At 43.1% G+C, this 26,370-nt stretch overlaps 1 protein-coding gene across 1 annotated transcript in view; it reads left to right on the forward strand.

The window, feature by feature from the left end:
- The first annotated feature begins 201 nt into the window (after positions 1-201).
- The window catches only part of LOC112066254 (ADP-ribosylation factor 4-like), a 70,470-nt gene continuing 44,301 nt past the window's right edge, over positions 202-26,370 (forward strand). The window contains 2 exon segments of the mRNA XM_024128698.1: positions 202-260; positions 932-1,072. Of these exon segments, the coding sequence (XP_023984466.1) occupies positions 202-260; positions 932-1,072 (200 nt within the window).

Consider the following 26,370-nt stretch of genomic DNA (forward strand, 5'->3'; position numbering starts at 1 on the left):
TGTGTTATATTGTGGAGGAACAATTAGTGTTACCTTTGAGAACAAAAAATGTAGTTAATGAACCTGTGGATCTGGCTAAGGAGATTTCCAGGAAGAATATTGAAAGTGCCCATTGGCTTCTTTTAGCAGCACATGATAAGGTATTGTAAGAGAAAAAGAAACTCAAGACTATTCAGTTTGCAGGAAGAATTTAGAGGCAATATGGAGATTCCAGGACACTCTCGCCAGCAAAAGATTCTCAAAGTAAGAAATGGTCTCAGGTAAAGAATGAATCATGATTATGACTATAAGACTCTTTGTTTAGATCTCAGAAAGATTTAAGGTGGTGCTTAATAGATCCTCTTAGATAGACACATGAGCTTCTAACACAACCCTGACACCAACCTAAACTAGAAAGACACATAGTTTGGAAAGTATGAATGTCGCTTTTGAAACATGCAGTGATTTTCGATCAGATTCATGGGAAACCCACACAATTTTAAAGAGAATTGTACCAGCAGAAACATTACTAGCTTGGATTAAAAGGAACAGAAACAGCAAAATGAAAAGAGGTCTCTGGGCTTTTAAATTTTTGTAGGCAGGAAACAGGCAGCGAGAGCTACCCAGCTGTAAATATGATCCACTAATTATTGAAAAGGCAAGAAGTCTCAGATGGTGGAGCAAAGAAACAAAGAGAACAATAACTAGGGAACTACTCCCAGGAAGCAGAAAATAGACCCCTAATAAAGGAACACTCTTTGACCCTAGAGTTGGGGGAACTGCTGACATGTGCCCAGCTAGATTTCAAAAATGCTATGAAACAGTTACTATTATGTGTCTCCCATTTACCCTCTTTTTAAATAGAGGTGTCTCTTGAGGGATAGCCTATTCCTGTCTTGCCACTTTCTGTTAATTGTGTTGAGGTCAAATAACTTGTTTTTTTAATTCATAGCTCTCTGGATCAACATGAGCACTATCCAAGGAGCTGTTCCCAAGAAGCCCCATCTACAGTTGAATCTGATTTAGATGATGAGCTCTTGGACTTGGAAACTGATGCTGTAACTGTTGGAAAATTTGTGGGTCTCATGAGAGGGTGAGTGTATTTTGCATGTGGGAGGGATGTGAATCATTGGGACCAGAGGACGGTTTGTGGTAGATCATTATAACAATGGACCCCAATGGATCCTGCCTTTCCATGGTCACACATCTTTATAAGCGATGTTGCCTCTTCTTTCTTCATGAAGTAGAGTCAATTCTCTACCCCCTTGACTCTGGGCTGGCTTAATAACTTGCTCTTCTCAATAGAATGTGGCACAAGTGAGCTTGTGTGCGTTCCAGAGCCAGCTTTCAGAGGCCCTGTGGTATCTAATCTCCCTCTCTTGGAATGCTGCCCTGAGCCCATCATGTATGGAAGTCAATGCTGGGAGATGAGAGTCCACATGGAGGAGAACCAAAGTGCCCCAGCTGACATACAGCACTAGGCATGTGAATGAGGCTATCTTGAACCTTCCAGCCCAGCTAAACCTCCATCTGAATGCAGCCAAATCAGTAAGCCCAGGAGAAACCAGGAGAAGAATTTCCCAACCAATCAATACAATCATGAAAAATAATAAATCATTGTTGTTTTAAGCCACTAAATTGTGGGGAGATTTCTTCCATGGCAATAGATAACAGATACATCTATTATTCATGCAACTAAGGAAACAGCTCCATTCATAATTGCTTATAAGAATATTCATTGGTTTAATCTTTTTTTATAAGGACAATTTGGCAACATTTGAGTAGACATAAATTTTAGTCTCTTCACTCAGGTGTATAAGAAATACACACGTTCTTCATTTCCTTTAAAGTAACCTAATAATGATGTTGTAGCTTTATCCCATAAGGGTAATGGACAATTCCATTAGGGCAATTATTGAGCCTCCTTTTCCTCTTCAGGATCTCACCAGCATATCGAGGCTGATGTGGTACCTGGAAAATAAGGATAGGGTGTCTAATTGCCAATCTGTCAGGATTGCTGCTGATACCCAAGAGCCTCAGCCTCTGCCTCTGCTGTTCCCTGATGTTCCTCTGGTTCAGTACTGTGTGTGGAGAACAAGAATTCCTGCTCAGGGGCCCTGGTGTCTTGGGTGCCACTTTCTCTAGGGGAACAAGTAGCCCTGCTGACCTCCGAGCTCCCTCAAAGTCATTCTTCTCGTCTCTTGAAGGATAACACATGTTCACAGTTGAGTAGCTCTACTGTCTGGTTTCCTGCCTGTAGAATCCCAGTAGTCAGTAGTGTTCCTTCATTTTGTTCCGTCTCTACTCTCTTCAGCCAAAGCGGGTAGTGTTTCTGGTGGCATAACATCCTCAAAATCCTTGTGGGATCCATGTCATGAGACATGAGAGTTGTCTCTAGGTCCTTCCTGGATAACCCCAACTCTCCTGACTTCTGCTGAGATGGTTAGTTGGATCAACGAATTACATACGAAATCTCTTGAGTAGAAGGTCTGGCCACACCCTTGGTGTTATCTCCAGAGTGTGCCTTAGCATCTTTTATAATATAGATAAGCTGAGAATTTCCCAAATCATCAAGTTCTGGTTCATTTTTGCTTAATAGTTCCTTCTCAATTTATCTCTTTCCTCTCACATTTTGCTATAAGCAGCAAGGAGAAACCAGGCTGCACCTTCCAAATTTTACTTGGAAGTATCCTTAGCTAACTATCCTTACTAAGGATATCCTTATCTAATACCCTTAGTAAGTAGAAGACCTACTTTCCACCCAACACTAGAACACGATTCAGCCAAGTTCGCTGCCACTTTATAACAGGGGTCACCTTTCTTCCAGTTTCCAATACTGGAAGAAAGGTGACCTCATTTTTATCTGAGATCTCACCAGAGACATCGTTAATGTTCGGATTTCTATCAATTTTCTGTGCATGACAGTATATGTTTTCTCCAAGAGAATAGAAGTGTTCTCTATTATCCTCTTAACTTCCTTCTGAGCTCTCAACAAAATCTCCTTTAATGTCCATATTTCTACTAACACTCTCTTCAAGGCAGTCTAGGCTTTTTCTATCATTCACCTCAAAATTCTTCCAGCCTCTACCTGTTACCCAATTCCAGAGCACTTCCACATTTTTGGTATTTGTTAGAGCAGCACCACTTCCAGCTACCAAAATCTGTCTTGGTTTCCTATGACTGTTGTAACAAATTACCACAAACTGGGTGGTTTAAAACAACAGAAATGTATTCTCTCATAGCTCAGGAGAACAGAAGTCCAAAATCAAGGTATTGGCAGGGTTGGTTCCTCCTAGAGGCTCTCAGGGAGAATTTACCTTTCTCTTAGCTTCTGGAGGTTGCTGGAAACCCTTGGCATTCCTTGGCTTGTAGCTCCGTCACTCCAATTTCTGCTTCCGTCTTCACATGGCTGTCTTCCCATGTGTGTTCTCTGTGTCTCTGTATGGCCTTCTTATAAGGGCACCAGTCATTGAATTTAGGGCCCACTATAATCCAGTATGACCTCATTTTAACTAATTACATCTACAAAGACCCTATTTCCAATAAGGTTATATTCTGAGGTTATAGGTGGAGGTAAATTTTGGGGGGACTCTATCCAACTCAGTACAGATATTAATTAATTTCTTAACTCTTATAGAGGTTAGATATCAGCCACATTCACAAATGCATAAGCAGGAGGAATAAATTTACTTCAAAGGAGACTATAGAAAACATCTACTTTTCTGTTCCACACAAGGGTATGTTACCCTCCACAGCATTCAATGTGGTCTCCCACCTCTTCCCGGGTCCTTTCAACGCAGTGTTTTCTGGTCATTCTAACTAAAATTACACTCCCTCGTGCACCTTAACATTTTAAATCCCACCTCCCTACTTTATTTTCTCCCTAGCGTTTATCACCACTTAACAAACCTTATATTTTGCTTATTTATCTTGTTTACTGTTTGTCTTCCCTGCTAGAACAACCTCTGTGAAAGCAAAGATTTTCATTCATTTTATTATTTCTCTATCTGCAGTACCCAGAATAGTATCTGACATATAATAGTTGCTCAATAAAATTTGGTCAAATAACTGAATGCATACATGATTCAGGAAATTCCTGAAAGTGAGCATCTAGCTGCTATGGACAGGGAGCTGATTCCTTCATTGGACAATTTTGCCCTTTTATGTCACTTTAAATCACTTAGAGTGAATCATTAGAAGGGGCAGTGTCAGGCCTCCAGAGTTCTCACTTAGAGCCCCATGGGTCTGTTTGACAATATTAGACTTTGGGGAGACAATTGGGATTGTTGGTTAGCTGGGAGTAAGGAATAAAATAGAGTTGGGATGCTCCAGGGCTGCCACTGACCCACTGGGTCATCTTGAGAACTTTTTTCCATGTGCACCTGGCTCCCTGACCTCAGCTTCCTTTACCTGACTGTCAGGAAAGCAGTTGCTTTCTCCCTTGGCCCCTATTTCTTCTGTCTGGGATGTGAGAATTGAAGACAAAAAGTCTCAAAATCACTTTGAACTCCGTGGAGGAAGATGCCAACTAAGCTGAGGACATTATTAGTAAAAAGAAAAATCCTTTGGAAAGGGAAGTTGCCGTATCACACAATCTCCCAACCATGGGGTGGAATTAATGAGGAATTTGCTCAGGATTCACAGCTTCAAAATGATCTTCCAGGTGGCCAAAGGAAATTCACATTTACACTTCAATGAGAAATTCCTTTGTAGAATGTAAGAGGGGAAGGCTTAATTTTCTGAGATCACAAATGGCCATCCTCTTCCAGAGAAGAAGAGAGCCTGAGATAAAGACCACCCTGGTATCTGTGAACTCTTCAGCTAATTAGAAAAGTGAATCTAATTTCACGGATTTCAGCTCCAATTAATTTATTCTGAGCTTGTTGGTAATGAAGCTGTGTGTTTGTTTCTTAAGAAGAAAACATCAGAGAGGAAAAAATGGGTGTGAGGCTGTGCTGTTTATTCCCCTGACTTTGTTACGCTAATTGAGGAAATAACATATGATTTAATATATATTACAATATCATCAACACAGCTCTTGGTTTAGCTACTAAAAGAGCCCTGTGTGGTTAGCCCCAATGGGGAATCTATTTTAACAAGACTAAAACACAGACCTTCTGGGGTCACTGAACATGTGACCCCATGAGAACACGTTTGATGTAGATCAATATGGATGTAATTGTTTCCAGACACGTAGTCCAATCACAGTTACCTCATTCCATTGTCAGCACCCACATTTCCCTGGAATAAATGGCAGATTTTCCTTGGGAGCTTAAGTTCCATTTCTCAGGGCTGATGTTGAGGAAATCTAATGTTTACATCTCCTGAAACAAGTAGTTAATGTCGGCCTTGGCACTGGAATTTCACATTTCTGTCTTGAGATAGACCCCACTGCCTACTCTTGTCAGTATTGGGATTATACCTGGAATTGAACTTTTCTCATCTTTGAGGCCAAAGCCTTTATTTTTCTTTGGTTAGTGCTAAGTTTGTCCAGATACTGTTGATACTAGCCTGTTACAGAATTTTACATTTATTTAAACACTTATTTACCTTTATTAATCTTTACTGCTTAACTCTGAGTAGTTAATACACTAAGTAATATCTGAGCACGTAGATGAGCTTTGTCCTGTAATGACTACAGAGGATTTATGGAAGGCTCAGGGCAGTCACTAATGCCTGAAGTTTCCTATCAGGCTGGCTGGCAAGATATATATGTGGGAATAGGAAGGACAGAATACACTACTTCTTTGTAAAGCCCTTACAGCAATTGTAAATACATAGTTATTTATAATGATTCTCTGTCTAAGACTGTCTTTCATAGATTCTAAAATCCTTATCTGTCTTGTTTAGTCTACCTTGCTTGGAACACAGGAGACGCTCAATAGATATTTGTTGGATGTTGCAGGAAAGAGTTAAGCAGTAGAGATTAGAAAAGGTACGGATCTGTAGCAGACCCCACGAGCCACTTCCCAATTATTTATTTACTCCCTCTTTCTTCTTTCTTAGCTGTGGCAGACACTGTAAGCTGTTTCATTCATTACCTATTCCGACCGGCTTCAGCTTACCTTCCTGCCCTGTAGAGGTTGGAAAGCTCCAAACAACATTTCCCAGACTCCCTTGCAGTAGGGTTCTGCAGGTGATCTAGATCATGCCAGGTAAGACCTGGATATGGAAGTGATCAGTGAGGGAGTGGTGGAAAGGGGAGGCTATGCAGAGAGTGGCAGGATCTTCTGATGCAACAGATTGTATTTTCCCAAAGCGGCCATAATGTATCAGTTCTTATATGCTCTTCCAGAACTTGTTACTGCTTCATCAAGAGTTGGATTCCATTTCCCTTCTTTTTAAAGCTGGGTGAGACTTTGTGATCGTCTCCATGAGTAGAATGTGGTAGAAGTGACACTACAGGACTTCTGAGGCGAGGTCATGACAAGAGATATGGCTTCCATCTGGTTCTGTTTCTCTCTATCCTGATTTTGCCCTTGGAACCCAGCCTCCATAGTGTGAGGAAGCCCAGGCCACGTGGAGAGGCCACAGGAGACATGAAGAAAAATCTGCAGGGGGCTTTTGGGAAAGGTTTTCTCACTTCTAATAAATATCCCAGAAAGAGATGGTCTCTCTTCTTCATCCAGCTGTGATGTCTGGAAACTTCTGTGACCATCTTGCTACCAGCCAACACATAGAGTGGGGCAGCTCTCAGAAAACCAGAGAGAGAAAAACTGGAGTGCTGAAGTACCCTGTCTGGAGTCCTTTCCTCTCATCTCTGGGTTTCCTGATATGTGAGATGATAAACTCTCTAAGAGATATTATACTTTGAGTTGAAGTTTTCTGTTACCTGTAGCTGAAAACATCATAACTGACCCAGAATTTGCTCCCTGATGTTTGTGGTCAATTCCTGCCTTCTCTGTGTGTTCTGGGGACTAGGGGGTCTCCCACAGGAGACATCAAGCTACAGAAAGCCCAGTGGGTCAGATGGGGGCAGAGCTTGTGCTCTGAAAGTCAAGTCTGAAACTTCTGGGGTTTGGATCCATCTTCTAGAATCTTCATAATTTCAGCATGACCTGCTTTGTCCTTTCTTATGAGGGTACATGTGTGAGCTGAACCTCCTTTGAACTTTAGAGATCATTTCCTGGGATGAGAGGTGGAGAAGGAGGCAGGGGAAGGGAGTGACAGAGCAAAGAAGCCTTGCTAAACACCAAACAAAATTAAAACCTTACACTTCCCAGCCCGGTTCTGGCCACTAAGACATAAGTTAAAGGTTTCCAAGAAAGATTTGTTTTCCTTTCTTTTTCCTGCCTAGATCATGATGATTAGAGCTACAACAGCCATTTTGTGACAATGAGGAGAAACAGAGACTGCAAACCTGGCATCTTTGAACCACTAACACAACACCACTTCCTACCTTTCATAATAAACTCTTATGTTTTAAAGTTCCATCTCTGTTTTCCTTAACTGAATGTAAGTCCTAACTGATAAACTATCCTTAAACCTAGGACCTGGGGCTGGGGCAGGTAGCTGAAGACATGCCTGTTTGATATCTTCCTCCCTCCCTCCCTTGTTTTTTTCCCTTTGTCTCTCCTCTCCTCCATTTCTTCTTTTCCCATTGAGCCTGTACTCTGAGCCAAGCTCTGGGCCATGCATTGAGAGAAGGGAGTGAAACTTTGGGTAGTCCTGGGGAGAGACTGCCACCTTTTCTACGGGATGATCTTGTCCCCAGAGATAAGCCTGGGTATCATAGGTGCTTTCTAGGGCTCCCACCTCTGCATGTGGATCTTTCTCTTCTTAGGGAGACAGGAGGTAGAGAGGAAAGAGGATACATCTCTGAGTCAGACAGACCTCGGTTTGAAACCCAGCTCTGCCACCTGTTGGCTGTGAGAGCTCAGGTAAATCACAGAGCGTAGGCACAAACTCTTCTGCACAGTGAGTTTATGTGTGCATTAAATAATACAGCAGTAGTTCACCCAGAGTAGATGCTTACTCTGAGGCAGGTGAGGCTCAAATGAGGGTTATATTAATAAGAAAGAACAAGGAGGGGATGGATATTGAGTAGGCATTTGGCAGTATCAACCACGAATGGGAAAATAGGGCTTAATTCCTGATTCCTTGTTGAACCCAAGCGGTGCTCCCAGATCTGGGGATAGCTCCCACACTCTCCTGGTCTCTGCTTTGCTCTGGGAATGAGAAGCTTCCCCTGCCTTTGCCCCTCACCCTGCCATGACCCCGAGAGGGTTATCCTCCCTCAGTGAGTGTGCTCAGGGCCCCATGATTCCAGCAAGACGGTTGGAGAAAATCCATGTGTCTGGGGACAGCTGGACCACAGCCTCCCTGCCCTGGCTGCACACCTGTTAGAAACTATAGTTAGAACAGTCAATCTTGGGACAAGGAAAAGAGAGAAGCCAAAGGAGAAAAGAAAAAAGCAAAGACACAGCCCAGAAAATAAGATGTTTTTCCTGTGCAGCAAAGCCACAGTGTCCTCTGGGCACTCCTTGGGAAGAGCGAATAGCCTGTGGACACTTGTGAGCTAGCCTGGAATTAGGAAAACCACAGCTGACATGACTTGGGAAATGTAAACTTGACCTGTGCCGGCACAAATCCTTGTCCTGAGAAGCCCTAAAAAGCCCTCTACAATCAGGGGCTCCTGAATCTTTTGATTGTGGCACCTACAGGGAGAATATAAAGCTTTGTGTTCTCCCATCTCCTTGAGTTTCCACTAGGAAAAAACTCCAGGATTACAAAGAAAGAGAAGAAACACAACAAGTTGGATATATCATGTTGCCAGCAATATAAATGATTCACTTATTAGTTACCTTAGAAGAATATGAACATACTGTTAAATTTTGTGCTATAAAACAATTTCCTAAAAACTTAAAAATAACTCAGTAATTTGATTTTACTTATTAAAGTAGCCGATAGTCACAAGCAGTCCAACACATAACACCTTCCCCTACAGTCAGTAGAGAGGTGAATGATTCACATTTGAACATCAGACTCACAGGGTCTTGAAGTCTGTTATAGGAATATTTTTTTTTTTTTTTTTTTTTTGTGGTATGCGGGCCTCCCTCTGTTGTGGCCTCTCCCGTTGCGGAGCACAGGCTCCGGACGCGCAGGCTCAGCGACCATGGCTCACGGGCCCAGCCGCTCCGCGGCATGTGGGATCCTCCCAGACCGGGGCGCGAACCCGGTTCCCCTGCATCGGCAGGCGGACGCGCAACCACTGCGCCACCAGGGAAGCCCCTTGTTATAGGAATATTATCGGTTAAAAATTATTGATGCAAATCTGAATCACTATAGCCTCTGAAATTAACCTAACAACCTACAAAAAGCTAAATGGATACTGATAAAGCTAAACGAAAAGAGACTTCTATAATAAAAATGGCAAGGCCATTAGCAACGAAAAAAAAAACACAGCCAGTTCAGGGTAACGCTGATGAAATACTGACAATGCATCCTTCTCCCAAATTGAGAAATTCTAACCATAAGCAAGTGTGTGTGCAGGGTAAGAGTTTGACAGCATAGCTAAAGATTGGGTCACAGACAGATTTCTTAGCAAAGGACACAATCAAAGTATGGGGTCATTTTCATTGATGAATAGCACATTTAGTAAACTTTCATGACTCATTCATTACCTGACCAGTAAGTAACCCTGAATTGACTCAAAATATGAGAGTCTATAGAAGCTTGAGTCACTTGGATCTAAGAACTGAGGAGAGAACTTGTACTTTTGGGTCCTGTGACCCATTTGGGAGGCCCTGTGGCCTGGCAGGGAGCCTTAGGACACTTGAGGAAACTGCCTTTAACAAGTAGTTCTCACCTACTGGAGGCCTTTTCTCCTGCAAGTATCTCTTCTCAGTATTATAAAAAAATTTCTCTCTACTAGATTACTTCACTTAGCACACAAACAGGCTGTAATGACTTCCATCTTAAAACTTACTTCCTTGACTTCACACCTGCTCCAGCTCTTCCCACCATTTTCTTCTCACTATAGCAACAAAGCTCCTCAAGAGTTGACTATATGCAGTGTCCCCAATTCTTCTTCCCATCATCCCGCTGAGACAACTTTTGACAAGGTTGCCATTGACTTCCGCAATGGATGCCCCTATTACTCTTGTTAGTGTCGTCAGCAGGGTAACCAGCTCATCGCTATATGCCTGGGACTTTCTCAATTTTTAAAATGGAATGTCTTACACTCACCTCAGTCCCTGGCAAAACCAGACAGTAAGTCACTCTAGATTGTTAACCTCCATGTTACTGAATCCATTGATGAAGTCCTTTCCTTACTTGACTTTTCAGCAAACTTCTTAAAAAACAGCTTCATAGAGATATAACTCACATGCAATAAACTACACATATTTAAAGTGTATAAATTAGTAAGGTTTGACATATGTATACACCCATGAGACCACAGCAATTAAGATAATGAATGTATCCATCACTCCCAAAACTTCTTCATGCCATTTGCAATCCCTCTCTCCCACCTGTCACACCTGCCCCTATCCCCGATCTACAGGTGTATTAGTTAGCTATTGCTGTGTAAGGAATAACCCCAAAATGTATCAGCTTAAAATAACAAACAATTATCATTTTCTGTGGGGCAGGGATCTGGGCACAACTTACCTGGGAGCCTCTGCCTCAAGGTCTCTCTCAAAGTTGTAACCAAGGTGTTGGCCAGGGCTGTGGTCTCCTCTTACAGTTTGACCAAGGAAAGAGCTGCATCCAGGCTTACTTATATGGATGTTGGCGGGATTCAGTTCCTCACAAGCTGTTGAGTGCATGACTTCCATTTTCCATCAGCCTGTCCTTAGGGCAGCTTACAACATGGCAGCTGTTTTCATAAGAGAGAGAAGTCATTATCTCTTTATGACCTAATCTCAGAAGTGAAATATCATCATTTTTGCCACATTCTGTTCATTAGAGTAGCTACATCCAGCTCACTCTCAAGGGAAAGGAATTACACAAGGGAGGTGGCAAGTATAAGGAGCCATTTTAGAGATTGCCTATCACACCAGAGAATCATTCATCTGCTTTCTGTCAATATAGATTAGTTTGCATTTTCTAGAATTTTATATAAATGGAATCACTCAGTATGGACCCTTTTTTGTCTATATTCTTTCACTCAGCATAATTATTTTAAGATTCACTTACGTTGTTGCATCTATCCACAATTCATTCTTTTCCTTGCTGAGTAGTATTCCCTTGTATGGTTACACTGAAATTTGTTTTTCTATTCATCTGCTGATGGATAATTGAATCATTTATAGTTTTTGCCTATTACAAATAAATCTGCTGTGAACATTCATCTATAAGTCTTTGTTGGGATATGTGCTTTCATTCTCTTGGGTAAATATTCAGAAGTGGAAAGTCTGAAACACGTGGTAGGTCTATATTTGTCTTTTTAAAAAACTGACAAACTATTTCCCAAAGTAGTTGCACTATTTTATATTCCCACTGGCAGTGTTCCAGTTTCTCTGCATCCTTGCCAATGCTTGCTGGGGTCATTCTTTTTTATTTTAGTCATTTTAATAACTGTGTAGTAATATCTCATTGTGGTTTTAATTTGCATTTCCCAAATGATTAATTACATTGAAAATCTTCATATGCTTATCTACTATCCATATGTATTCTTTGGTCTTTTAAAATCTTTTGCCCATTTTTAATTAGGTTGTTTGTTTTCTTACTTAATTTTGTGAGTCCTCTGTATATTCTGTATACATATTCTTTAACAGGTAAATGATTTACAGATATTTTCTTCCAGTCTGTGATTTGTCTTTGTTCTCTTAACAGTATTTTTAAAGGAGCAGAAATTTTTAATCTTTAAAAAATTTAACCTAATTTATCAATTTTTCTTTTATAAAGTGTACTTTCAGTGTTATATCTAAGAAATCTTTGTTTCACCTAAGGTCACAAAGATTTTGTCCTATGCTTTCTTCTTAAAGTTTTATAGTTTTATAGACTTACAGACATAGAGAACAGACTTGTGGCTGCCAAGGGGGAGTGAAGGTGGGGGAGGGAAGGATTGGGAGTTTGGGATTAACAGATGCAAACTCTTATATATAGGATGGATAAACAGCAAGGTCCTACTGTATAGCACGTCTGGAGCCTGTGCTCCGCAACGGGAGAGGCCACAACAGTGAGGCCCGCCTACCACACACACACACACACACACACACACACACACACACACACACACAAATATATATATATATATATATCTCCTATGATAAACCATAATGGAAAAGAACATGAAAAAGAAAAAAATATATAACTGAGTCACTTTGCTGTACAGCAGAAATTAAACACAACATTGTAAATCAACTACACTTCAATAAGATTAAAAAAATTTTATAGTTTTAGTTTATATTTGGATCCATGATTCATTTTGAGTTAATATTTGTAAATAGTGCAAGGTATGAATCAAAGTTCATTTTCCTGCATATGGAGAGCCAATTGTCCCTGTATCATTGAAAAGAATATCTTTTCTCCATTAAATTGCCTTTGCACCATTGCTGAAAATCGATTGTCCATGTGTGGATCTATTTCTAGATTCTATTTTCTGTTTTATTGATTTGTCTGCATTTACAGCAATATTTATCTTGATAACTGTAGCTTTATAGTAAGTTTTAAAATTAGGCAGTTAGTTCTCCCACTTTTTTCTTCTCTGCCAACTTTGTTTTGGCTCCTCTAGGTCTTTTGTATTTCGATATGAACTTTAGAATCAGTTTATCAATTTCTACAAAAAAGCGTGCTGGTATTTTGGTTGGGATGGCTTTGAATCTGTATATCGATTTGGGGAGAAATAACATCTTATTAAGTCTTCCAGCCCATGAACACAATTTATTTTATTTTATTTTATTTTATTTATTTATTTATTTTTGGCTGCATTGGTTCTTCGTTACTGCACACGGGCTTTTCTTCAGTTGTGGCGAGCGGGGGCTACTTTTCATTTCGGTGCGAGGCTTCTCATTGTGGTGGCTTTTCTTGTTGTGGAGCACAGGCTCTAGGCACATGGGCTTCAGTAGTTGTGGCATGCAGGCTCAGTAGTTGTGGCTCGTGGGCTTTAGAGCGCAGGCTCAGCAGTTGTGGCACACGGGCTCAGTTGCTCTGTGGCATGTGGGATCTTCCTGGACCAGGGCTCGAACTTGTGTCCCCTGCATTGGCAGGCAGATTCCTAACCACTGCACCACCAGGGAGGTCCCAACATAATATATTTAGATCTTTAATTTTTCTCAGCAATGTTTTATAGTTTTCAGTATTTAGATCTTTCACATCTTTTGTTAGATTTGTCCCTAAGTATTTCATATTTGTGTATGCTATTTTAATTGGTATTAAAAAAAATTTCAACTTCTGATTGTTCATTGCTGATATCTAGAAATATAATTGATTTTTGTATATTGATCTTATATCCTGCAATAGTGCAAACTTATTTATTCTAGCAGCTTTTTTGGTAAATTTCATTAGATTTTCTACATAGGTGATAGTCATCTGCAAATAATGACTAGATGTCTTTCATTTCTTTTCCTTGCCTAATTGCACTGTTGAATTATGCTCCAACATAATGTTGAATAAAGTAAGTAGAAAGAGCAGGCATCCTTGCCTTGTTCCTGATCTTAGGGGGAAAGCTTTTTGTCTATCACCACTATATGATATTAACTGTAGATTTTTCATTGATTTTTCTGAAGCCCTATTTTTACCATTTTATCTTTGGGATGTACTCCTAGAAGTGGGATTGCTGGGTTGAAGACTGAATGCCTAGATAATTTTGCTAAATTTCTTTCCATAGGCGTTGTACGATTTTGCATTCCCATCCTCAAATTATGAAAGTGTCTATTTCCCAGAGCTTCACTGACAGAGTAGGTTGTCAAAATTTGAATTTTTGGATTTTCCTCGTGGCGCAGTGGTTAAGAATCCGCCTGCCAATGCAGGGGACACGGGTTCGAGCCCTGGTCCTGGAAGATCCCACATGCCGCGGAGCAACTAAGCCCGTGCACCACAACTACTGAGCCTGCGTTCTGGAGTCCACAAGCCACAACTACTGAGCCCGTGTGCTGCAACTACCGAAGCCCACGTGGCCTAGAGCCTGTGCTCTGCAACAAGAGAAGCCACTGCAACGAGAAGCCCGCGCACCACAACAAAGAGTAGCCCCCACTCACTGCAACTAGAGAAAGCCCGCGCGCGGCAACAAAGACCCAACACAGCCAAAAATAAAATATAAACAAATAAATAAATTTAAAATATGAATTTTTGCCCTCGTAATAGATGAGGATGAAATCCCTGTTTATATTTCTCTTATTATGAACAAGGTTGAGCATCTTTTCAGATAGTGAAGAAGCATTCATTTGCATTTCTTTTCTGTTAATGGTCTGTTCATGCCTCTTGCTTATTTTTCTAAATAGTTGTTGATTTCTCTATTTTAGAAACTCTATTAAATATTAGGGATGTTCACTCTTTGTAATATAAATTGACAATGTTTTTCCCCAGTGTGTTGGTTCAGACTTTTTTCCTAACACAACAAAAAGTCCAAAGGTAGGTGGTTGTCAGCGCTGGCTCAGTGACCCAACAGTGTCAAGGCCAGCCTCTCTGAGATTCTCTAGGCATTTCTCTTAGAGTCACATTATAACTGTGTTAAAGGCAGGTAGGACCAGGAAAGGATGGCTCCAGAGACATCTGTCCCTATTATTAGGAAGGTGAAAGCTTTCTCAGAAGCCCGCAACAGATGTGCATTCATATTTAATTGACCAGAACTAGGTTCAGAGAAAGCTGGGAAAGAAAATATTTCACTTTTCCCTCCTCTAGAGTGGAGGTGGGCAAGGAGAAGGGGATTGGAATGCATCTTGAGCTGTCCAACAAATTACCACGGACAAGAATGGGCAAGTTTAGCTCAAATGGAAGACTCATCCTTTCTCCCATTCTGTGACATGTCTGAAAATCCACAGTGAACCAGTAGTTGGGCTCACAGCTCCAAAAGGGAATTCAGTCTTGGGTGCATCAGCAGAGGTTTAATGTCTGCAGCAAGGAGGTGGGATGATATCTAGAGACCTGCGTTCCACCCTAGGAGGCTGTCTTGAAGGAACACTGCTAAATGGGAGCATGTCCAGAGGAGAGCAACCAGGTCAGGAGAGTGAGGGCCCCAGAAACCTTGCTCCATCAAGAATAAGTGGAAAGATTTGGATATGTCACAGTAGAGAAGATATGGAAGGGAGTAAGATATATCTCACTGAAAACCTAAAAGACTGGCATGTGGAAAAAATGAGATTTGATCTATGGTAACAATTGGTGCATGTTAGAGTGAGGCAGATTTCAGTTAATGTTAAACAAGTATTTTTCACTAATTTGGGGTGGGTTGCTTCATGAGTAGTGAGCTTCCTATCCACTGTGTAATCAATCTTGCTGCTCTCATGGGTCCATCCTTCAGTGCTCCTAGGTTTTATCCTCCACCACTATATCAATGACTCTCCCACGTGGGTCTCTAATCCCGTCCTCTCCCCTATGCTCCCAAGGCTCCAGACTCCTGTCTTCACCTCACAGTGAAGCTCTTTCTTATTTAGAGTTGGATCAGTCAAGATCTAACCAAGAAATAGAAACCACTTGAATATTTAAAATGAGGGACGTTAATGAAAGGAATTTGTTAAACAACAGGTGATAAAAGGGCCAATAAGTCAAACAGAAGACAGTGAGACAACTCAGAGATTAACAGTAGCAGGAAGAACTATCACCCCTAGGCTGGAAGGTGCTTAGTAAGTGTTTGAACCAAGTGGGCTTGTCTGCCAGGAACTGGAGGGATGGAAAAGACACAGCAACTGCCAGAGATGCAATTAAAGCAGAGGCAGGAGGGAGAAACAGCCTGGCTCCCCAACCCTGACCCAATTTCCTGCTAGTGCTCCCCAAGGGCCAAACACCATCAGAAGCCAGACGACACGTGAACCTGGGAAACACAGCCCAAGAGAGCAGGAGAAAGGTGAGGGGAAATGGGTGGAAGACAGGGACACAAGTGAAGGAGGGGTAGAAGATCCCTTAGATTTGTGTTCTTTCCTCCCTCTGTGCCCTGGGACTGAGGCTACAGAGGGAGCTGGGAAAGGTGGATAAAGTAAGCATGTGGGCCAGAGTCCAGCAGTTGGTGTCCAGTATTTCAAAGGAGCAGCAGATTCTGCTGGGGATGATGGAAGATCCTTCCCAAGAAGGACAGTAGTTGGGTTGAGTTTTGGAGGATGACGTAGGAAGAAGCATTCCAAGGAGAGGTTAAGAATGCATATTAAAGTTCAGAGGTGGGGAAAAGTCACGGTCTATCTCAGGCACTACAAATGATTCAATGTGGCTGAAGCCCTGTGTGTGAAGATATTAGATTTATTAAATGTAAAATAAAATAACCTGTTAACAGATTTTATGTGGGGTGAGGGAGATGGAGGGTCTGAGGATACTTTTAGCTTTCTGCTTAAGAACTGGAGAGGATGGTGGTGTCATTAAGCATAACGATGATAGGGACTCCCTGAGTTGTAGGTCTGTGGTGGTTGCGAAGTTGGCGGTAGGGTGGGGATAATTAATTACATTTTAGACATATCAAATGTGAGATTCCTATGGAATATCAAGGTCGAGATGTCTAGGAAGTGTACGAGCTGGAATCTTGGGGAACAGGTCTAGTCTGAAGATGTCAACTTGGGAATCTTTGGAGGTTTAAACCTTGGGGGTCTATGTGATCATCCAAGGGAACTGTGATGATGAAGGAGGCATTATAGCAGAAGGTAGATCCCTGGGAAAGCTTTAAGGGATGACAGGGGAAATAGAGACAGGACACATCCTGAGAAGGAACAGTCAGAGAAGCTGGAGGAGACCCAAGAGAAAGCTATGTAAAAGCTGGGGCCATGACTAACACAAGGATTAAATGAATCTACTGTGTTTGGCAATGAGGAATTAACAGGTTATCCTGGGGAGAGCTGTGTCCAGGAGAGTGATGGTGTGGAAACCAGCCTATAATGGACAAAAGAGGTGAGGAAACAGGGTGAGGGAGAATAGTCTGGTTTTCAGAGAAGGTTGGCTGTGAAGGATGGAGAAAGTATCAGGATAGCTTGAGGAGACCTGGGTCCAAGAATTACCAGAGACTCTGTGTTTTAAAATATGGTGGGTCTTGAAGGAGACAGGAAAAGGGGGTAATTAATAAAAGGAGGCCCTCAAGAGGATAGACAGGTATGAGGGCAATTACAGGTGTACAGGTGTGTTTGGGGCAGGAGAAAAGGTAACTCTTCCTCTGAGATTGAGACCAAGAGAGTGCAAGGCATTTGGAGCAACATATTGATATATGAATTATGTGCACAGCCTGTCCTTAAAAAATTCACAGTCTAATAGGGAGAAGAGACTTGGTGTCTTTAGGAATACTTGGCATCAGGATACAGAAACCCACTCAGAAGTTTAAGGCTAGTGTGAAACAACAGACAAAATATATATTGGTCTCTGCCCCCAGTTCCTGGCACAGAGCTCCTAAAACTCTTCGAATTTCCTGGGTGATAGGAGTGTCTTTTGTTCTAATGGGACAATGCTCGGTTGGCTCCTGGGTGAGGTCTGTTCACCAGAAAGAGCAAGCCATGATTAGAAGATTGGAACTTTCAACCCTACCCTCATCCTCCATGAAGGGGAAGGAGAAAAGGGCTGCAGATTTTGTTAGTGATCGATCATGCCTGCTTGATGAAGCCTCCATAAAGATCCCCAAAGTGTGGGGTTCAGGGAGCTTCCAGGTGTGTGAACACATCCATGTGCTGGGAGGGTGACACATCCCAACTCCATGGGGACAGATGCTCCTGTGCTTGGGACTCTTCTGGACCTCACCCCATGTATCTCTTCATCTGGCTCTTCATCTGCATCCTTTACCATATCATTTATAATAAATTGGTAAGCATAAGTAGGTGTTTCCCTGAGTTCTGGGAGCTGTTCTAGCAAATGATTGAACCCAAGGACTGGGTTATGGGAAATTGATTTATAGCTGGTTGTTCAGAAGCACAGGTGACAACCTAGATTTGTGACTGGAGTCTGAGGTGAAGGTGGGGGCAGTCTTGTGGGATGAAGCCCTTAACCTGTGGGGGTGTAACTAACTAACTCTGGTTAGTGTCAAACTGCATTGAATTGTAGGACACCCAGCTGGTGTTGCAAAGAATTGCTTGGTGTGGAAAACCTCCACACATCTGGTGTCATAAGTATTGTGAATGTGGTTGTGAGGAAGTAGTAAAGGAGAAACGCAGGAGGTGGAGGAGCCCGTTTATCAGGAAGATACAAAGAAATATCCAGTGGACCCAACTATGAGGCTTTATTTATTTATTTATTTATTTTGTGGTACGCGGGCCTCTCACTGCTGTGGCCTCTCCCGTTGTGGAGCACAGGCTCCGGACGCGCAGGCTCAGCGGCCATGGCTCACGGGAGCAGGTACAGGTGTGTTTGGGGCAGGAGAAAAGGTAACTCTTCCTCTGAGATTGAGACCAAGAGAGTGCAAGGCATTTGGAGCAACATATTGATATATGAATTATGTGCACAGCCTGTCCTTAAAAAATTCACAGTCTAATAGGGAGAAGAGACTTGGTGTCTTTAGGAATACTTGGCATCAGGATACAGAAACCCACTCAGAAGTTTAAGGCTAGTGTGAAACAACAGACAAAATATATATTGGTCTCTGCCCCCAGTTCCTGGCACAGAGCTCCTAAAACTCTTCGAATTTCCTGGGTGATAGGAGTGTCTTTTGTTCTAATGGGACAATGCTCGGTTGGCTCCTGGGTGAGGTCTGTTCACCAGAAAGAGCAAGCCATGATTAGAAGATTGGAACTTTCAACCCTACCCTCATCCTCCATGAAGGGGAAGGAGAAAAGGGCTGCAGATTTTGTTAGTGATCGATCATGCCTGCTTGATGAAGCCTCCATAAAGATCCCCAAAGTGTGGGGTTCAGGGAGCTTCCAGGTGTGTGAACACATCCATGTGCTGGGAGGGTGACACATCCCAACTCCATGGGGACAGATGCTCCTGTGCTTGGGACTCTTCTGGACCTCACCCCATGTATCTCTTCATCTGGCTCTTCATCTGCATCCTTTACCATATCATTTATAATAAATTGGTAAGCATAAGTAGGTGTTTCCCTGAGTTCTGGGAGCTGTTCTAGCAAATGATTGAACCCAAGGACTGGGTTATGGGAAATTGATTTATAGCTGGTTGTTCAGAAGCACAGGTGACAACCTAGATTTGTGACTGGAGTCTGAGGTGAAGGTGGGGGCAGTCTTGTGGGATGAAGCCCTTAACCTGTGGGGGTGTAACTAACTAACTCTGGTTAGTGTCAAACTGCATTGAATTGTAGGACACCCAGCTGGTGTTGCAAAGAATTGCTTGGTGTGGAAAACCTCCACACATCTGGTGTCATAAGTATTGTGAATGTGGTTGTGAGGAAGTAGTAAAGGAGAAACGCAGGAGGTGGAGGAGCCCGTTTATCAGGAAGATACAAAGAAATATCCAGTGGACCCAACTATGAGGCTTTATTTATTTATTTATTTATTTTGTGGTACGCGGGCCTCTCACTGCTGTGGCCTCTCCCGTTGTGGAGCACAGGCTCCGGACGCGCAGGCTCAGCGGCCATGGCTCACGGGAGCAGCCGCTCCGTGGCATGTGGGATCTTCCCGGACCGGGCCACGAACCCACGTCCCCTGCATCGGCAGGCGGACTCCCAACCACTGCACCACCAGGGAAGCCCCGAGGCTTTATTTTTAAATAGCTTTACTGAGATATGTTTCCTATGCCATAAAATTTACCTATTTTAAGTTTTTTTAAAAAATTTATTTATTTTTTGCTGCCCTGGGACTTGGTGGCTGCGTGCGGGCTTTCTCTAGTCGCGGCGAGCTGGGGCTACTCTTTGTTGCGGTGCGCAGGCTTCTCATTGCAGTGGCTTCTCTTGTTGCGGAGCACAGGCTCTAGGCACGTGGGCTTCAGTAGTTGTAGCTCCTGGGCTTCAGTAGTTGTGGCTCGTGGGTTCAGTAGTTGTGGCTCATGGGGTCTAGAGCACAGGCTCAGTAGTTGTGGCGCACGGGCTTAGTTGCTCCGTGGCATGTGGGATCTTCCTGGACCAGGGCTTGAACCCGTGTTCCCTACGTTGGCAGGCAGATTCTTAACCACTGCACCACCAGGGAAGCCCCTACTTCAGTGATTTTTAAAAAAAATATATAGGGGCTTCCCTGGTGGCGCAGTGGTTGAGAGTCCGCCTGCAGATTCAGGTGACGCGGGTTCGTGCCCCGGTCCGGGAGGATCCCACATGCCGCAGAGCGGCTGGGCCCATGAGCCATGGCCGCTGAGCCTGCATGTCCGGAGCCTGTGCTCTGCAACGGGAGAGGCCACAACAGTAAGAGGCCTGTGAAACGCAGAAAAAAAAAAAATAAATAAAATTAAAAAAAAAAAATATATATATATATATATAGGGTTGTGCAACCATCACTGCCATCTAATTTTAGAACAGTCGCAACACCCCCAGAAGAAATCCTGGATGTATTAGCAGTCATGCCCCATCCCTACCACCTCCCTCCGCCACAACACCTCCAGGCAACCACAAATCTATCCTCTGTCTCTCTGCCTATTCTGGACATTTCACATAAATGAAGTCAAACAATATGTAATATTTTAGGTCTGGCTTCTTTCACTTAGCATAATGGGTTCAAGGTTCATCCATGTCAGAGAATGTATCAGTACTTCATTCTTTTTTTATTGCTGAATAATATTCCATTGTATAGATATACCACATTTAGTTTATCCACTCATTGGTTGAGAGGCACTTGGGTTGTGTCTACTTTTTGGTTACTGTAAATAATGCTGCTATGAGCATTTGTGTACATGTTTTCATGTGGATATGTTTCATTTCTCTTGGGTATATACCTAGGAGTGGAACTGTTGAATCACGGTAGCTCTAGGTTTAAAAATTTGAGAAACTGTCAAAATGTTTTCCAAAGTGGCAGCGCCATTTTACATTCCCACCAGCAATGTATAAAGGTTCTAGTTCCTCTACACCCTTGATGACGTTCGTGACTGTCTGACTTTTGGACACCTGCTGGCCATCCTTGTGGCTGTGAGGTGGTATCTTGTTGTGGCTTTGATTTGCATTTCTCTAACGATTAATGATGCTGAGCATTTTCTCATGTGCTTATTGGCACGCAAATTGTGTTCCCCCAAATCAGTATGTTGAAGAACCAACCCCCAATGTGATGGTATTTGGAGATGGGGTATTTAGGAGATAAGGTCATGAGGGTAGGGGCCTCAAGATGGGATTAGTGCCCTTACAAGAAGAGACTCCAGACAAATTGCTCTCTCTCTCTCTGCCACATGAGGACACCACGAAAAATCAAGAAATCTGCTGTCTGCTAGCCAGAAAGAAGGCTCTCACTAGGAACCAAATCAGCCAGTACCTTGCTCTTAGACTTCCCAGCTTCCAGATCTGTGAGAAATAAAAGTCTGTTGTTTAAGCCACCCAGTGTATGATATTTTCTTGTAGCAGTCCAAGCAAACTGTGTATTTAAGAAGCCATTGTCTAACCCAAGGTTGAGAAAATTTACTCCTGTTTTCTTCTAAGAGCTGTATATTTTTAGTTCTCACATGTAGAATGATTATCCATTTTGAGAATTTAATTGGCTCTGCATTGATAAGGAATCCACCTGGTCTAATTAGCTGTGGCCAGGGAGGTGAAGTCCTATGGTATGTAGAATTGCATTTTTGGGGGCTGTGGGCAGAGTTAGGACACTAGGAAGAAGATTATCTGAGAAGCAGCCTCTGAGGCAAGGATTTGAGCTCAAGGGACTTGCTAAGAAAGTGTTCCAAGGAGAAATCAGTAAGGGAGTGGAGGAAGCACTATCAGCAGGGGAAGGTCAGTGAAAGGAAGGATTTCAGTTGAAGTCAAAACCTCTGCCTGGCCCCTGGGGAGCTCTGGAGTATAAATTGCATCTGAAAGTTTGCATCTACTCAGGCAAGAGAGGTGGGCTTTTTAACCCTGTACCAGCTAGTCATTGCTGGAAGGTGGTGGGGAAGGGATGGGGAGTAAACTCCTAGGCACTCCCAGACCTATAACTCTGGATATGTGGATATGTTTGCAGCAGCTCTAGGAGCCCAACGGCAAGCCTCTGAAGGAGGTCACAGCTGCAAACAATTAGTAGCAAAGTACACAGAAGCTGGGGGATGAGCACTGCAAAAGGGGATCTGAGGGGGATCTAGGTGAGGGGCTGAGGGTGTCCTCCAAAGAGCTTGTAGATGGAAATGTACATGATACGACATGAGATAGAAAGTACCACATGACATCAGAGAGATACAGATAAAATGCTGGGGGGGCATCTATGGGAAGGAGAGGTTTTCTCTTCTTTGCTCTGTTGTGTAATGAAAATTTAATTGTGGTGACTATCAGAGATGTAGAAGTGCTCTTAGGGTGCTGCAAGAGTCTCATGAAGGTAGATAAAAGTCATCCTGTTGAGACAGTACCAGAACTCTTCTTCTGATCACTGAATGAACTCTCAACCCCTCGGGGACTTCTCACCAGGCACGTTGTGTCCTTGTTATCTCCTGGTTCTCGGGCCGCATTCCCACCCCATGCAGACTGAACCTGCTGCTTGCTGGGGATAGACCCTACAGACTCCTGGTGTCTGTCTTGCCCAGCCCCAGGTATTCTGAGCAGCAACCCTTATTACCTTTTACCTTTCCAAATGGTATCCCCTCCTCACCATGCCCCAGTAGCAGGGTTCTCTGTTCTATCTCTTTAAGAAGCTCATTTCTAAATATGATCTGGTGTATTATGAGTAGATGTAGTGATATAGTTAATGAGTCTCTAATGTGGACAATTATAACCTAGAATGCAGCTTGGCTTCGTTCTCTCCCACTCATGTGCACAGACTGATTCAGTAACACACACCCACTCACAATTATACTCTTGTCTCTGAGAAAATACCATACCCAGGGCTCACAGGCAGCAGACCAGAGCTGGGCACACGCATGCACACACAGGCAGACAAACGCCCACGGGCCCTTAGGCCCTCTCAGAAAATTCTCCTGTGGTAAATGTGTTTGGGGCGTCTTCCCAGACAACACTCCTTAGAAAGGACCTGCTACTGTACATGTCGGAGAGGTGGGTCAAGGTGGCCATTTGTAGCAAGTGGTCCTGCCCCCTCTCCTACCAGCTATGGCTAATGGGACCAGATGGTCACATACCCTTGGGTTCCATAAGCACAAATGCTTTTAGGAATTCTTTGGTAGCAAGAAACAGAAACCAACTTAGAGAATCTTACGAATCAAAGTTATCCACAAAAAACAAGGACCGGAAAGACAAAAGGGCCTTATGAAGGACTGGAACTGAAAAAGGAAGCCATCGTCAACCAAAGCAGCTACTTTCGCTTCTTTTTTTTCTCTCTGGGGCAATGAAATTCTTTCATTGCTCATCTGCTTTCCTTTCTCTCTTGCTGAAGTACCTGCATTCAAATCATTTGAAGCATTTATTAAAAATTCAGAGCCCTGCATCTCTGGGGATGCAGCCAAGGAAACCACATTTTTAGCAAACATCCTACGTGATCCTGTGGCATGCAAAAGGTTGAGAACCACTGTGCTAAGGTGCTACGTAATTCAAACGTTGACGCATGTCTTTGAGACATGTCCTCCTGGGTACACTACCATGAACTAACTCACATGTCTGTGTCCCAGTCCCAAATTTCTGGCAGTGAGAAACCAACTAAATGCCATGTGGGTCAGATGTCCCAGTCCAATCTGCTGTGGCTGTCAGTGAGGGAGTGGTCTGGTCCAATCAGAAGGTACAGACTCTGACAGGGTAGGGAAACTGACCAACTTGTCTGTTACAGCGAGATGTTCCCAGTTCCTTATAATAAATTCCTCTCTACTTAAGTTGGCTTAGGTGGGCTTTTTGTAGTAAAAGACTCCTTAGCCACAAGTTCGTAGAAACACTTAGGCATACACGCTCACTTGCACATGCACACATATGCACGTTATCAGCTCACAAGTACACACCCGTCATCTGGGGCACTGTGGGAGAAGTTTGTTCTGGTAATGATCTCTTTGCAGTTCAGTAAGACTACAAAAAAGCTGGGGTACCTTTATTAATTATATATCTTACATTCATTGAAGCATAATATTTAATTTAAATAATTGCAGGAGTCGGCTTTGATACTTTGATTCACTTTCCAGAACAAATGGCTTCTCTCCCTCCCTGGCCTGCTGTGCTGATCTCTTATGATGAAAGACCAGCTTGGTCTGTCCCTTTCATAGGATTTTTGTCCTAGAAAATGATGAAATGCTTCCCTGACTGAGTATAAAGCAGGGGTTGCAGCCACTTTGCCAGCTTTGAAAGGGAAATGTCAGGGAAATAGATCTATTTTATCTTTTCTAAACAACAGGTTGGGGAGATGATGCTTAGAACAGGATGCTGCTGAGTCACAGCCCGAGAGACTGATTGCAGGAGGCAGGTGTTCTGTGCAGATGGCCCCACAAGTGTGCTAATGCTGGACACTGCCTGTCAATCCACTCCCCACCCCCCCAACCATCGGCCATGTCTCCTGATCTTGGCCACACCTTCCTTTGTGCTGGGCACTGTCGATCTCTGTGGGCTCTCAGCAGTCAAACGAGAAAACATCTTCTCCTGTAAGCTCTCTGGAGGTGAAAGTTTGGTGCCCTGCTGACATTTCTAGCCAACCCCACAGTCCACGAGACTACAAAACTCCCTACAAAACTAGAACTCTGACAAAGCGGGCTAGGAATTCCTGTTTTGACAAAAGCTTCCAGAGTTCAGGAGGTCAGAGGGCTCATGCCAGGGTCTAACTGGAAGAAGGAATCTCAGGATCCTTCCTTCCCTGGGAGCTTCCAAAACAATACATTTGGCCAAGTCTGGGCCAGCTGGCTAAGTGCATCCCTGGAATTGCCTCTCTTCCAAAGGCAACAGACTTGAGACTCAAAGACAAGAGACTTGGCACTGAATGTAGGTCAAGTTTGCGTCCAAGATACTTTTCTCTTTTTTCCAAGACAAAGTCTGAGAAGTAGCTGGGCTGGGAGTGGTTTGGGACAGGGAGGAGGGAATCTAATGTTTGTTGAGTGTCTCCCATGTGTTAGAGACAGTGGCTGGTGCATGAACGCTATCGCACTTGATCCTCACCAGTCTTGTGAACTAGGGAGGCTTAGCCCCACTTTACAGATGAGGAAACTGAGACTCCAAGTAGTCACTTGCCAAGGTCACACAGAGGCAGAGCCAGGATTTTAAGTTACATTGTCTGCATCCAGAGGGTCTCCCTTTTCCACTGCACTTGCCATAGGGGGCGGGGGCTCCCCTTGTCTGAGCTTATTTCCCCAACTTCTAAGGGCTCATGGCGGTAGAGGAGGCGCCCAGGCAGGGCTTCTGCCAGTGAGCTTCCACATGGCCAGGCCACTTTGTTCCATCCATGGCTTTTCTCTCTCCTGTGTCTTCGTTCTCTCCCTTTGCCAATCAAATACCCTCCAATCAATCAGATGTTAAAACAAACAACAATGACCAACAATGAAACCTCCTTGACTTTCCTCCACTTCTAGACACCATTTTATCTCTATGGGCTGATGCAGTCCCCTTCTCAGCTGAGCTTCTTGAAAAAGTTATCCTCATATCACATCCCCATTCCTCACCATCCTCTCTTCATCCCATTCCAGTCTGGCCTCCTCTCTCTGTGCTTCACTGAAATTTTCCCACTATGGCTACTAATTACCTTCTTGTTGCTAAATTCATTAGATACTTTCCATTCTCATGATATTTGACTTCTCAGCAGCATTGATCTTTGACCTCTTGGTCTGCCCACTTTTTCTATTTTTCCATGACAACATAGTCTCTGGATTTTCCTCCAACCTCTTGGCTACTGCTTCTTCATCTCCTTTCTAGCCTCTTTCTCCTCCATCCAACTTTCAAATATCCAAGATTTTCAGGGCCTGACCTCATCCTCTTCCCTTCTCAAGCTCCGATCTCATCGCCATCCATGGCTTAAATACCTCTGGATGCTAACGACACCCACATCGTCAGCCTACATGATCCTCCTGAGCTCCAGATCCATGCATCCAATCGTCTATGCAAGGGCTCAGCAAATTTCTTTGTGTGACAGGCCAGACAGTAAATATTTTAGGCTTTGTGGGCTAAATGGTGTCTGTTCCATCTACTCAACTCTGCCATTATAGTGCAAACTCAACCATGGAAAATGGTTGAGCCCCGCCAATGAATGGGCGTGGCTGTGTTCCAATAAATTTTATGGACCCTGAAATTAGAATTTTACATAATTTTCATGTGTTAGGAAACATTCTCCTTTCAGTTTTTTCCGACCATTTAAAAATTAGAATTTAACATAATTTTTACATGTCAGGCAATATTATTCTCATTTGGATTTTTTCCAATTATTTAAA

The sequence above is a fragment of the Physeter macrocephalus genome, chromosome 11 (assembly GCF_002837175.3).
Source record: "Physeter macrocephalus isolate SW-GA chromosome 11, ASM283717v5, whole genome shotgun sequence".
NCBI lineage: Eukaryota > Metazoa > Chordata > Mammalia > Artiodactyla > Physeteridae > Physeter > Physeter macrocephalus.